We start from the raw sequence: 13,966 nt of genomic DNA, 5'->3' as shown, positions 1-13,966 counted from the left end.
AGCGATTCGAGAACTCGCCATACAAAAGTTATTAAGACAGATTCACAAGGACTTTTTCGTGGGTATAAGGAAATACGGAAGGAAAAGAAAACAAAAAAATATATAAATCGATAAACTGCTTAAAATAATTAGAGGATCGCTACTGTGAACTGAGTGAACGAAAGAGGAGAAAAAAATAAAAGAGTGATCTGTAAAACCATGAATTGATTTCTCATCACTTATGTGATAATTATGAGTATTTATAATTGATGTGCCGTGTCAACAGGGACAACGGTTGCAATCCTCTAATTGTTTAGAACGGTGTATATATATATAAAATTTCTCTCTTTCTCTCTCTCTCTCTCTCTCTCTCTCTCTCTCTCTCTCTCTCTCTCTTCCTTTCTTTCTTTCTTTATCACTCGAGAATGAAAGCACGATTAACCGAAGTATGAACGCGCAATGTACTCTTATTAAAAGGCACGTACTTGTCACATTGAAAATAGTATCCCTTCTCATTCATCTTTTATCAATGTTATATTCGTGGGAGGAAGAGCGTCATAATTCTTCTATAATGAAATTTCCAAATTAATGTCATGCATGTATGTCTAATATTCTTTCAATGCACTCTTCAAATATACATGTACTATATGACGATATTACCGCAGTCTCGTTCGAATTAAGATATATTGCAATATGTTTTAATGTGGACAGCGTATATTTAAAAAAAAAAGGAATGAAAAATATGTATAAAGGTATAAAAACAAAATTAACGCGTATGCCTACTTCGATAATGCAAGAGAAAAAAGAAATAATAATGATATATGATAAAAGAAAAAAGAAAAAAGAAAAAAAAGAAACTTATAACATAGTTCGAATGAAAATTATGATGATATAGTTCCTCTACTTATTACTATATATGACGTAAATTCTGTGTAAATTATTATTTTAACATTATCGTCTTCGTCATCTTTATCGCCATTATCATCATCATTATTATTATTATTTTTATATTTTTTATTATTAATATTATTATTACTATTATTATTATAATTGTCATTATTATTATTATTATTATTATTATTATTATTATTATTATTATTATTATTATTATTATTATTATTATTATTATCTTTATTTTTATTTTTATTATTATTATTATTATCATTAATATTATTATTATTAGTATTGCAATCAGAAACTTTCGCGATATATCTCCTCTTTAGTTCACTTGCAAGAAATATTGGAAAGTGACTAAAAAAAAGAAACGGGAAAATAGATCTTTTTTTATGCTGATTGAGTAGATAGATCGATGAGAGACTGCCTTTATCGTTATTATCATTATTAATATATTATTTTATTGTTACTTGATTGTCACTATTGCTACAATTAAATTTATTATCATTCAACAAATTTCAATTGAATTTGGAAATCATTATCAACCAACCATTTTATCAATAATAATAATAGTAACCTTAATATATCGTGTAATAAACATGAATAGAAAACGATCATCGATAAATGCTATAACATTCGACTATACGTTCTGACATGCCGACTGAGATGGCGACCATCTCGAGGTCCCGTACTGGGCGCGAAAATTTGACACTTACTCATCTAATTACGATTAGATGAGCTCAAATCTATTAAAGGATTTTAATATATAATTGGTAGTAGAAGAAAGACAATAAAAGTTCTATTAATGTGAAATAAAAACTGAAAAAAGAAAAAAGAAAAAGAAAATGAAAATGAAATTTACTTTCTCTTCTGTTACCTTCTGAAGCTTCGCTAAAAATATAGAGAAGAAATAACGGAATTAAATACAATGAACACCAAAAAATACGTAATGAAAGTTTGAATAGACGCGTGCTTATAAGAAATACATACATACATGAGTATGAGTGTGCGCGTGGTTGTAATGTGTCCTTATTTTTATACGTATATATATATATATATATATATATATATATATATATATATATATATATATATATACGTGAAATTCACGTTAAGTTTTTGTCTTTAAACTTTGTGTAACTTCTTTCATGAATTTAATCGCAATGCACTCGTAATATCTACGAATATTCGGACAGATCGCGGATATAATGATTATATAAATTCAAGATATAAGAGATTAAATTCTAACTTTGGAAGAAAATATGAGAAGGATATAGTCATACATATATATATCACGATGAAAAAAAAAAAATATATAAAATAAGAGGAAATTATCTAAGAAACGTAAAAGAATTGTAAACGCGTAACTTATATTATTGAATTAACTGTAAGATTTCAAAATGCTTTATCTAGGCCGTAACGAAAATAAATTAACTTATGAATAAAATAAAGGAGTAAATAAATATATAAATAAATAAACGGACGAGAAGGTGAAAATACATGGGTATATTATATATATATATATATATATATAATTTATAATATAGTATATGTAATGTATATTGTAATATATATGTTATTATATTATAGCATACACAACTATATATATTATATGTATGTGATATTATATGATTATATTATAATATATACATATGATATATACATGAAAATTATATGTATTAGCAAAATTATATATACATATATACGTAATATATATATATATATATTTATTTATTTATAATATATATAATACGTGCATATGTATACGTATATCATTAGCAACTACTTGCAAGACTGTGGAACATTATAGGTGTATAAATGTTTAAATAAATTATTAAAATGGCAATCAATTTTACATGAAAGTACCTTTAGTATGATCTTTTTTTGCATATATTCTTTAACTAATAGATATAAAAAAAATACTGATAAAGTCTAATAAAATACACTCACTGTTTCGTATCTACTCATGAATATTCGTCAAATTGTTTAATTATTAATTATTTTAAAACGTGTTAATTATTCACAATAATCTAAATTTTATTCCGTAATTATTAGTATATTTCTATATTTCTATATTTCTATATTTACATCTGTTCTTCCATAGAGTTATTCAAAAAAGTTAAACTATCGCGGTTACGTAAATTTCGTTCTTCTAACCACCGATAGAGGCAACACTAGTTACATGTTACTCAAACGTCATCTATCGTTAAATGAAATAATAATAACTCACCAATCATAGTTCTTGTAGTATCGGATAAAGATAGCTTTTGCTGTCGGATAAAATTTCCGTACTTCGCTATTATTTGCATTTTCAATGTTCGTAAAATAAAATATTTGTAATACAGAATTATTAAAATCTATGATAAAGATATATAATTAAATAGTAAAAGTTTTTAAATTGAAAAGATATAAACTTGACAAATATGTCTGTCAATAAAATTCAGGTAGGATAATAATTGTAAATAAAATTATAGGTTATGTGTCTTAATTAAATAGAATAGATAGAAATATATTGTTTAACTGTAATTATAAAGAAAGCTCTCATTGATTTTAGTCGTTATATTATTTTCCGAGAGTAACTCGATGGTCTAAGGGAATAGGAGCAGAATTACCGGAAGAATATAAAAAATTTTGGAAGGAGTGGAAACTTCGACAACCGACTGCAGTTCATTACATAAAACAACAAGAAAAATATATTAGAAATGAAAAAACAGGAGAAGTGTATGTTATAAGAAAACCCAACTTATCAAACTATATTAAAAAAATATTTTTCATTGTTTTCATTGTAGTCATCCGGTACAAAATACTCCAATTCCTTTGAAATATCCAAAAGAGTTTGAACAATATATATTGGGCGGAGAAGCTGTAATCCAAGGCTTTCGACAACGTGAAAAGTATTGTCGCAGATATCCTCATTTTTGGTTTCCTTTATTAAAAAAATCTGTCCTGTATAGTGAAGTTTTAGATTCGTATATGAGAGTAATTGTTACACAAAGAACCATTCTTTTAATTCATGAAAACTACGGATTTGATCATTATTTATTGAAGGTGTGTTGAAGTATAACAAAGTATTTGAAAAATGTTATTGAAAAAAATCACAATTATTTATTTCTTAGACTCCTGCGTGCGATTTAAAGTCAGAACTAGCTGTAAAACTAAAGCGACAAATACTTATAGCATTGGCAGATAAAACATTATATCCAAATGACGAAGCCAAACGGGACAAAGTATATGCCAAGTATTCACAATATTTATCTTCGGTAAGTTATTTTATTTTTCTACTTCTTCAACCTTCAAAATATCTTTATTTATTATCTATCACTTTCTAGTATACGCGAGAAGAAATCGAATGGTATGGTTTAACATACAAGGACGCATGTAAGAAATGGATTGCTTTGAAAAAAGAGGAGAATAAAGTACAGCCATTAAAAATTCTATACAGATCTGAATTAATAGCAAAACTTAAAGAAAATAATGTTAAAGAAGCACAGGATACTGATGTCCTACTAAAGGAAAAGTATGTTGTATAAAAGATTTTTCTGTATATGTTAACTTCTAACTGTAATAAAACTAAACGTAATTTTTGTAGGGACGGTGATTTGTGGATATCCAAATGGAATCCATTTTCAAAGGGCTCAGGAACCAAATAGGTAATATCTGCAACTTGATATAAAGTATTTTATAAATAGTAAAAAAAAGGAAAAGATTTAAGTAAACGTAAAATCCGAACAAATGTTTTGTTATTGGCAATACAAATTTATTGATATTAGGTTTTTTTAAACTGTTGGTAATAATATATTATTTTTTATGGATCATTATTTCAAATGTTATAATCAATTTTTAAAAACTTTTACAATTACGAAATTATTAAAATTGTTGATTATCTAAAGCTTTCCTATAGAAAAAAAAGAAGTTAAAAATTCACATATATTATATCCTAACTATAAAGGAAATTGTCTAAGAAAAATCTCGAATTTGAGAAAAAATTTACTAAACTTTTTCGATATAAACAAAAATTAAACTACGATATAGAGCATTCTAAATCACCATCTTTTGGTAAACAATCCAACAAGGATGCTACAGCTCTTGTAATGTATGTCATTGTACCAAAACTACCACTAGGAGCACTATCATAAAAGTGTTGGCAGACATAAGCTGCTCCTCCGCAGAGAAGATTTCCCAATGCTGTTGTTTCACGCTGTTCTTTCGGTTTGGCACAACAAAGAGTAGCATCTCCATCGATTTTCATCTAAAAATAATATATCAATTAGAACTTTATATTTGATCAATTCTCTTTTTTTCTATAAATATTCACATTAATAGCCACAGTATTTTATACCTGGTCTTCCAAAAAGATAGCATTAGCTTTGTGTACTAAATGTTCAACAGCAATGAGACCTCCTAAAGAAACTACTGCATTATGTTCAGTCACCAATGTTAATACCATTAAAGCTTCAACAACAAGTTGACGATATTCCGGTTGCGGTATTGTATTTAAAACCGTCTCCACTGCTAAAGCAAATTTTAATTCTCCTGGTGTCATTTCTTGAGTAAGATTTTGGGGAAGAACACGTCCTTCTATAGCTAAACCTTGACACTGGAAAAAATCATAATAGTACAGATTTGATAATATATCATAATGTATATTAAAATTTTTTATTTATACCCTTTCTAGAACTTGCCAAACCCGTGGATAGAAACCTCGTGGCACTCTATTAAGTGCACCGTCCAATCGACGTCTTCGTAACCATTGTCCTTGACGATCAGGTTCTGTTTCACCGCCATCCGTTTGATCAGAACTTAAAAATCCACCAATCTGAGATTTCTAAAAAATACAATCATGATTTGTTAATCTTTTACATTGATTATTTCAATCAAATTTATTACCTTGCTCACTTTACTTGACTTGCAACTGATAACAGAAAAATTACCTCTTCCAACTGCAAAAATTATAAATATTAAAAATATTACAGTTGCAGATTGACTTTTTTTTTTAATAAAAATCAAACTTACCACTACTTATCGCAAACTCTTTTCCGCTCATAATATGATGTAAAAGATTTTTCATTTCAAATGGAGATAAATTCAACAAATGTTCGGAAGCTTCTTCACCCGTACAAATCAATGTTCTTGACAATTCTGTTGCCATAACTTGAATAATCAAACCAACCCTAAGCCTTAACATTTCATGAAACAACTGCGGTTCTGTTCTAATAAACATAGCTAAATATACAAGCAATTCTTGTGTCAACATAGCTGTGGATTCATCATCTCCATATGCTTGATGGATCAAAGATCTTAATTCATTCTCGGGTAATGGAGCTATAATCGTATGCTCATTACTTGGTGGCATTCCAACGGTAACTTGTTTTTGTCGTACTAACAAGTCTGTAACAGCTTTAGCTAAATCTTCTACTCTTTTTCCTAACATACCGGCAGAGTGACGAACAATGCCCCACATTTTTTGTTGACATGCTTTATCATAAAGATCTTTTAATAAGTCTTTTACTAATACTGGATGACCTTCTTCTACCATGCCCGTATTAAAATAAAGTCCTTGTGAGTCAACCTATAATACATATTAAATTATATATTTCTAGAAATGGAAATAAATAAAGGTAATAATTCATTAAACAATAAACTAACAAGATATTGTAATATGTCTCCCTGTTCTTCGAGACTCTCAGTCTCACGAAGCATCGTCAATAACTCTTCGACTTCAGTATCAGCATATTGTGTGTCAGATATGGTTCTAGATTTATGACCTTTTCCAGTAGTTTTCCATGGGATATCTTCCGTAGGAGATGGTGTACGATCGGTATGTACCGATTGCGTCGAATTTGGAGTTAAAGTTGTATCTGTTACTTCAATGAATGGATTTAGGGTTAAAATAGCCGACGGTTTGCGATCTTCTCCCGCCATTCCACGAATTTCGGCTAAAAAATAGTTTGTATTATATATTAATATGTACATATAATTTATAACATATAATTTCTTCAATATAATTATGTACAACAAATATACTTACACGTACATATAAATTTAAACATTATTAAAATTAAAATAGAAGAAAGATACAGAAATTAGTAAATAGTTAGTACACTTACATTCTCGGAGAATGATGAGAACCATGGCACAAGAAATGTATTGTAAAAACACAAAAGTTCCTCTTTCAGGCAACATACAATGAAACTTTTGAAAAGTTAAAAGTGTCTTTTTGCAAGTTTACTTTATAGTACTAATTTTTACTTACGTTCAATAGCTATAGACCGCGTCTTTTTAATGGCACCTTTGACAGACATTCTTCGTCTCAAATTTTTTCCAGTTCTAACCAATGGTTTATTAAGAAGACCAATACGATGGGGTAAAGCACGCATCAAGTGTTCATCCAAATATTGTTGGACCTAAGAATCCAAGAAAAGTTTTTTTTATATTTTTCCATTTGTCAACTGATTTTTTTGTGTTCATGACAAACAATATAGTATTAACCTGAGGATTAAGTTTATCAGGACGTCCATCTTCTGAACTACCTAAGAAGCTCAAATTTGTAATGCACGATGTACTAAGAAAATCATTTAGATTTCCTAGTGATACTCTAGTACCATTTATATAACCACTTTTCAGTTTCTTCATAGTAGTTATCATTGCCAATGGTATTTTTCCTTGATCTGCAAAAATAATTATTTTTTTGGATCTTACAAATTGAATACAATGCAATAATGTGTTTGACAACACTATTTAAGGACTAAAAACTATTCAAAAGTAGATCTTGTCATATAAAACACTTTTTTTATTATCACAGATGATCTAAAGCTGCCAAGGTCGTACCTAAATGATTATGAGTAGCAACTAGTGTTATGGTAGGCCTGCCGAGCATTTGCTTCCAGTTGATGGTCAGGAAGGCCAAGTTGGTTGTAAAAGTATTCGCAAGGAGAGCCGCATCGTTTGTTGTGTAGTATTCCTCCGCGTCAAAGTTCTAATACATGCAACAAACGCGCACACCACCAAACACATAAGCCATTTGCGAATGTTTCTAATCAAATTGAAGAAATTTTTCTATGATTGTTTCTTTTATGTTAAATGAACTGCAAATTGTTTTTCTTTAAATCAATATTTGACTTTGCAAAATATTTTAACATTAGCAGCTTTTGCTCACAATATTGAATTATACCAATTTTTAAGAACAACATTGTAATAGTTAATATATTACAAAACAGATAGAACTTAACTTAATTTTCACTACTTTAAAGGTTATTATAACCAACTATAGCCATTAAGCAAGATTGACAGCAAAAAACAAATGCACACATGCAGACAGACGTGATACAAGTGGAATGGGAATTGAGTTTCTTTTATAGAAAGATCGAAACTTTCTAGAGAAGACTGTTATCAGAAAACCAGGAACTTATCGTCTATACCTCCACAATCGAAAGATATAAGACTTTTCGTAATATCGAAGGTTGTCTTAATGTTATTCGTAATGTGTGAGGAAGACAATAACAAAGATCAAAACTATGGCTTTCAGACAATACATTACTGTACCTAGATGAACGTTCTTGAGGGGCATGACCACAAGAGGCCGGCCCAACATATTCTGCCAGCTAGACTTCAAGAAATTAATTTCGCCTTTGAATATGTCAATCATGAGCTCATAGTCCGATGCGATGTAGAAGCGGGTCATATCTGTCAACTAATGTTCGGTGCGAGAATAACAGGCAACATAAGAAAAGAAACAAGAATAGAATGGTGAAGAAGATCAACGAACATTCAAGTACCTACCTGTGGTGTGAATGCAAATATTTTATCGTGCAGAGAATATAATTTACTGGTACTCAAAATCCCGACATCTCTTGATTTACGGCCAGATAGTCCTAACTTTTTATTTCGTCCTGAAAACATAAATTGTTCATTTAATATTCTATACTATTTTATTCTATATTTAGTATAACATGCTTAAAATATTGTTATTAAATAATCATTATTTTGATTACCTAAATAAGTATATAAATGACTGAGTACTTTCGCTGGTTGTACTTCTATTGGTGCTACTTCTGCGATGGTTTGGACATGAATATCGTGCTGAGCAATTTTTTCTCTAATCTCTGCATCTTCTGCCAAAATAACAACTTGAACCACAACATCCGGTTTTTTTTCACTGCACAAACGCCGATTCAATGGATCTAATTCACCCACTGCTAGAAAGCCCTATGCATAATCAAATTTTTATCGATAAAGCTAAACATAAATTTTTTTTAAATATACCGAAATTATAATTATACTTACTTCTTGCAGTAACTTTCCCAAAATGTAAAGAGATTGAGCCCACATAAATGGATATCTACCTAAAGCTATGCGAGGTTGACTACCAGGTTGAGTATATTCTGCTGCAACATTTTCAGATGCAACTGAATATAACTCAGGAACTAATCTCATTCCATCATCTGCTTTAATTGTTATTTGTTCAAGTAGCATTGAATACTCTGCTACTGCTTCTTTATTCCCTTGGAAACAATAATCCAATATTAAATAACAGAAAAATAAAGGCCACTCGCATTCTATATTTTCAAACATACGCAATTCCCATGGTTCATAATATAATCTGTAAATAATGTATATAAAATTAATGGATATATCGTTGTTATTATCATTACAAAAATTTATATTACATCCTATCATACCTGTTAGGATCTTCCTTTGGTGTTTTATATCCATCGCGCAAAAATCTTTTGCATCCATAACGACCTTGTAACTTATTTGTTATCGCTTCTCTTGTTAGCTGTATTAAATTAGGTTCATCTACTGCAAATGCAGGAAAGCTTATTATAGACAATAATCCACTATCCAATTCTTTTGAATTTGATTCTCTAGGCAACATTGATTGTAAAACAGCCTGACACTTTTGTGCTTCATCTGCTAATACATGAATTACTGAAGTAGGTCCACCTCTTGCACCAAATAAATCTAATTCGTTCAAAGCTTCCATTGCGGCTTTTGCCATTCCAATACTGCTAGCATTTAATTCAGGTAAGCCATGATTAGTTTTATCTCCTCTTTCCCAAATTCCATAATCAGGAGTACAATAAGCCGATTCAATGTAAAATACTAAATTTTGTATAAAAGCAACCTGTATATAAGCATAAATAAATAAATAAATTAAATAGATAACATTAATTAAAGTATCGTAAAAAATTCAAAATACCTCATCAAGATTAAATACAATTTGTAAGCCAGATGCTGTCATTTGAGCAAGCACTAAAAGATATAAAGAAATAGCATCTATTTGTAGATGACCCCATTCATTATCTCCAACAACAGTCTGTCCATTAACAGAACTATACTTTGCATGCAAAGCGTCAAGAGGATTCTGACTAGATTTAAATTTTTCTACTTTTTCTTTTTGTTGCATCATAGCCATAAGTAAACCTCTCATCAATTTAACACAACTTTGTTCTAATTCATAAGTTTTTGCTCTGTCCTCGTCAACATCCGCTATCTTTTTATATGCCATGGAAAGTCCCCAAACAGCAAGAATACAATAAATATTGTCACGCACCCATGCATGATCATTTTCACGACTTGCAGGAAAAAGACCAGTAACTGGATTTTGATGATTCATAATAATCTTGTGAACTATTCTCTGATAATAGTCCAAACGGACACCAGAATTACTTCGACTACGCATTTTCATATATATTTTAAATACTGCAACATTTAATTCTCAATTATATAATACAATCTTCTCATACATTATTTACATATTTACTAATTCTAATAAAATAATATATTTTTTAGAAATAGCAAAAAGATTAATAAGAATTATCACATACCTTTCTAATAATGTGACAACTCAAAATACTGATCTATTTTTAAAAGCGTATTACATTGAAGAAATCGTGATTCGAAAATATTTTAGCAAACACATTCTAATAACTTTTCTAAGATGATGAAATAATCCTATTTATTTAGAGATTTCTCTAAAACATTCAATGATACAATGTGAAACGAATGTCAAGTATGGCACCAATAGCACAAACTTCTTTCCTAGACTTGATATCCGCTTCGTATGACTTTGTCCAACTATACATAAGTGACATTGACTATATTTGTATACTTTTTTAGCTCTTTGTTCTTTACTCAGTTCATTTGATGACGTATCCAATTGTAAAGAATTTACCAAATCGACTACGCATTTCACAATTATATTTCAATTTTATATTCAATAAGAAAAAAATAATTGAGTTTTATAATCTTGAACTTCGTTCTCTCTTACTCCCTCCACTTCCTCCAATAAAAAAGAGTTAATAATTTCAAATTTGCACGTGTTTCTATATACGTATGTGTATGTGAACAAAATCGATATAAAGCGCGAAAATATGCAATTTTAAATTACTAGGCAATTAATAAGACAAATGTATTCTTATAATCGAATTAAAAACAGTAATCGATTGCAACAAATTTTAATAAATTTGAATCGGTTTTAAAAATTTAGAGAACTCGCATCTCATGCGAATGATGATAATCGAATAAAAGTATCGATGTATGTCGCAGAGGTGCGGGCGAGCCATAATGAATTTGATCGGCTATTTTGCGCAACAATTTTATACGGAGTTCGTTTCAATGGCAGTTTACTGCAAAGTGGACATGGAGTAGACGTTTTTGCAGTGGTCGCTACCACTTTTTTAGTTTTTATATATATGTTTTAATAAATTTTGCAGTCTACTGTTAAGATTAAAAATCTTTCTGACCCTGATAGATTTTTAAATTAAAGCTATGAACCACGTAAAGATGTTTAATTTCAAGAAAATTCTACTGTTTCTATGCATTACATCAGGCTTAACCTCGTCTGCCAACAACGAAACGCAAACAGATGGTGTGCCCGAAAAACTTTCTTCAAATTCAAATAATTTGAATATTTCAAATAACGTAATACAAACGAAGATTGTATCCGTCATATCATTGACAACGATTACTCCATCCATTAGCACCAAGGATTTTAAAGTATGCTAAACTTCTGTTCGCATTTAATTTGACGTACCATAAGTGTTGAAACGTTTTTATATAATTATAGGCAAGTATTAATAATTCGCTAGACACAGAAGGTGGTCCAGTTTCAAATTCACTGTCCGTGCGATCACCGATATCCGATCAGAAAATAACTGCTAAAAATAATTCTACAATGAAAACTGAAGATATATTTATAAACAAGAACGTTGGACAAGCCATGACAACACAAAAAGATCTGCCAATTTTGGATAGAAAAAAAGGACATTTAACATTCGATCAAATAACTGTTAATGATACAGTAGAACATGATAATGATAATATAAATAGTTCTAAAGTTGAAGATACTCCTACACAAAATGTGTTAGATATGTCAGAAAAAAAAGTAAATGATACCGTTATATCTACAATGCCTCCTGTGAACAAACATAAGCCAAATCCAAAACCAACTGCGACAACGAGTAGAGATTCAAAAGATTCAAATAAACCTATACCTCCATCACCAACAAAAAGTTCTCCATTAGGAATGCCAAGAAAAATTGATTATATCATACCTATTGCTATTACCATTATTGCACTTCCAATATTGGGTGTAGCTAGTTTTATTCTTTATAACCGAGGTAAAGACTGTTGGGATAAAAGGCATTATCGAAGGATGGATTTTCTTATTGATGGAATGTATAATGATTAAGTCATAAAGGAATGTATCTATGAGAATGATCCTTGCAATAAGAACTTGTAACATATACGGTAGACAGCTAAATTGCTTTATCATTATACTTTGTTATATTATATTCTCTAAACATTCAAGAGAACATTTTTATATAATATCGGCAACACTTATTCTACATTGATATGTATAGTATGTCATCAATTGAAAACATTTTGTTGAGATTTTATTTGTTTATTATAACTATAATGTAGGCTACGATTGTGTTAACAAAAGCAATACTATAAAAACAAAAATTATCTAAGTGAAGGCAAGGCAATGTCAATAGTAAGAAGAGAAAATTTAGTTGTATATATCATAAGATAACTAAATTAATAATGGATCAAATTTCAAAAAGGTAATTATCATATAACTATTGCATGTCTAGCATGTTAGTCATATGTTAAAACAAAAATTGGTTAACATTTAACTAGTATATAGTTAGGGATATGCATGAATGATGATAATATATTGGAGATAAAAATAAAACTATTTTTAGTAGAGTATAATACAAAGATATATTGCATTCTTATGCAATAAAGTAGACAATAATGGCATTATCCAACAAGACCTTGCCCTGCAAATTATCATAAATATAATTACGACACACTGTTGTAAAATAAAACAAAATATACTCAATGTTGTTTTATAAATTGCAGTATGGTGCATAGATTTGACCAAAGAAGTATATAATTGATAATGTTAATATAGTACCATTGTTGCATTTACTTGTATTAATTTGATTTTTACACATTTTTTACATACTATTTCTTTTCTTAGAAATAACACGAAAAAGGGTCATGTTATGTATATACATTGAACTATTGCCATAAGTGAATGTGTTCTATTGACAATATTCGATAATTGTCTTATATTGTTGCAAGACCTATCAATGATTTATGGGTTATACCCATTGTAAAGTTTTCAAAATTGTTATTTATGAAGTTTATATTTTGTCTAAGTATGAAAAAGCAATAATAATTATTTTTATACATATGTATATGTGAAAAATTTATCAATATTGTTATGAAATATAAATACTTACAAGCACAATTATATTAATGATTTAATCCACTTAATATCTGTTTAATCAAGACAAGTGCACATAAATAACAAAAAGATTTCTGTAAGTATTATAAAATTTGCATTCTCTTTTTTTCTTTTATAGACGAAATTTTTAAGATTTTATTATTAAGCTTTCTTTGTGTAGATACATAAATCCAGTGATATTTCGTTACATGTATATCGCAAATTATACATCCATTAACAGACAACTATTGTGAAAAAGATGTTAATATCATCTTTTGTGTTAATTAGCAAAGAATAGTGCTCTTAGAATATTTTGTATATTCTATACTATTTGTTATCACAAAACATAATATC

General features: G+C 29.1%; 3 protein-coding genes across 7 annotated transcripts; 2 read left to right on the top strand and 1 right to left on the bottom strand.

Moving 5' to 3' along the window:
- The first annotated feature begins 3,114 nt into the window (after positions 1-3,114).
- LOC124432961 (39S ribosomal protein L28, mitochondrial) lies at positions 3,115-8,534 on the top strand. 3 transcript variants are annotated; one of them, XR_006944399.1, is made up of 8 exons: positions 3,115-3,317; positions 3,428-3,594; positions 3,663-3,921; positions 3,990-4,133; positions 4,203-4,390; positions 4,463-4,523; positions 8,124-8,332; positions 8,399-8,534. XR_006944399.1 is itself a non-coding variant. In XM_046982359.1 (7 exons), the coding sequence occupies exons 1-6, from the start codon at positions 3,297-3,299 to the stop codon at positions 4,521-4,523; spliced, it is 840 nt and encodes a 279-aa protein (XP_046838315.1). In that variant the 5' UTR covers positions 3,115-3,296; the 3' UTR covers positions 8,124-8,399. The 3 variants fall into 3 exon arrangements, 2 of the variants coding, with proteins under 2 accessions (XP_046838315.1, XP_046838314.1); XM_046982359.1 differs by having other exon boundaries at positions 8,124-8,399; XM_046982358.1 differs by lacking the exons at positions 8,124-8,332; positions 8,399-8,534 and adding an exon at positions 5,549-5,854.
- On the bottom strand, positions 4,818-11,270 carry LOC124432958 (probable phosphorylase b kinase regulatory subunit alpha). Of its 3 annotated transcripts, none has more exons than XM_046982353.1 (15): positions 10,701-11,270; positions 10,073-10,575; positions 9,552-9,997; positions 9,157-9,472; positions 8,865-9,078; positions 8,653-8,762; positions 7,702-7,849; positions 7,363-7,541; positions 7,127-7,277; positions 6,520-6,809; positions 5,887-6,442; positions 5,761-5,813; positions 5,540-5,698; positions 5,213-5,470; positions 4,818-5,122 (listed from the first exon to the last, which is right to left on the bottom strand). In XM_046982353.1, exons 2-15 carry the CDS (start codon positions 10,559-10,561, stop codon positions 4,895-4,897), a joined length of 3,597 nt encoding a protein of 1,198 aa, XP_046838309.1. In that variant the 5' UTR covers positions 10,562-10,575; positions 10,701-11,270; the 3' UTR covers positions 4,818-4,894. The 3 variants fall into 3 exon arrangements, with proteins under 3 accessions (XP_046838309.1, XP_046838308.1, XP_046838310.1); XM_046982352.1 differs by lacking the exon at positions 7,702-7,849 and adding an exon at positions 8,416-8,563 and having other exon boundaries at positions 10,701-11,267; XM_046982354.1 differs by lacking the exon at positions 7,702-7,849 and adding an exon at positions 8,416-8,563 and having other exon boundaries at positions 6,520-6,737; positions 10,701-11,265.
- Positions 11,271-11,394: 124 nt separating this feature from the next.
- LOC124432960 lies at positions 11,395-13,641 on the top strand. Its single transcript, XM_046982357.1, has 2 exons — positions 11,395-11,871; positions 11,942-13,641. The coding sequence occupies exons 1-2, from the start codon at positions 11,644-11,646 to the stop codon at positions 12,563-12,565; spliced, it is 852 nt and encodes a 283-aa protein (XP_046838313.1). The 5' UTR covers positions 11,395-11,643; the 3' UTR covers positions 12,566-13,641.
- Positions 13,642-13,966: the final 325 nt, after the last annotated feature.

This window comes from Vespa crabro, chromosome 2, assembly GCF_910589235.1.
Source record: "Vespa crabro chromosome 2, iyVesCrab1.2, whole genome shotgun sequence".
NCBI lineage: Eukaryota > Metazoa > Arthropoda > Insecta > Hymenoptera > Vespidae > Vespa > Vespa crabro.
Note: the sequence above shows the minus strand (reverse complement) of the source record. Positions and strands in the feature narration are given on the sequence as shown.

What these genes read in the sequence shown, in the direction of transcription:
- LOC124432958 (XM_046982353.1), bottom strand. Translation starts at nt 10,561, where the DNA reads ATGAAAATGCGTAGTCGAAGTAATTCTGGTGTCCGTTTGGACTATTAT. An exon ending in TATTTGCATTCACACCACAG is followed by an intron (nt 7,850 to 8,652) that starts GTAGGTACTTGA and finishes TGCATGTATTAG; the next exon opens with AACTTTGACGCGGAGGAATA. An exon ending in CTATCTTTTTGGAAGACCAG is followed by an intron (nt 5,123 to 5,212) that starts GTATAAAATACT and finishes TATTATTTTTAG; the next exon opens with ATGAAAATCGATGGAGATGC.
- LOC124432960 (XM_046982357.1), top strand. Translation starts at nt 11,644, where the DNA reads ATGAACCACGTAAAGATGTTTAATTTCAAGAAAATTCTACTGTTTCTA. An exon ending in TTAGCACCAAGGATTTTAAA is followed by an intron (nt 11,872 to 11,941) that starts GTATGCTAAACT and finishes ATATAATTATAG; the next exon opens with GCAAGTATTAATAATTCGCT.
- LOC124432961 (XM_046982359.1), top strand. Translation starts at nt 3,297, where the DNA reads ATGTCTGTCAATAAAATTCAG. An exon ending in TGTCTGTCAATAAAATTCAG is followed by an intron (nt 3,318 to 3,427) that starts GTAGGATAATAA and finishes CATTGATTTTAG; the next exon opens with TCGTTATATTATTTTCCGAG. An exon ending in GATGTCCTACTAAAGGAAAA is followed by an intron (nt 4,391 to 4,462) that starts GTATGTTGTATA and finishes TAATTTTTGTAG; the next exon opens with GGACGGTGATTTGTGGATAT.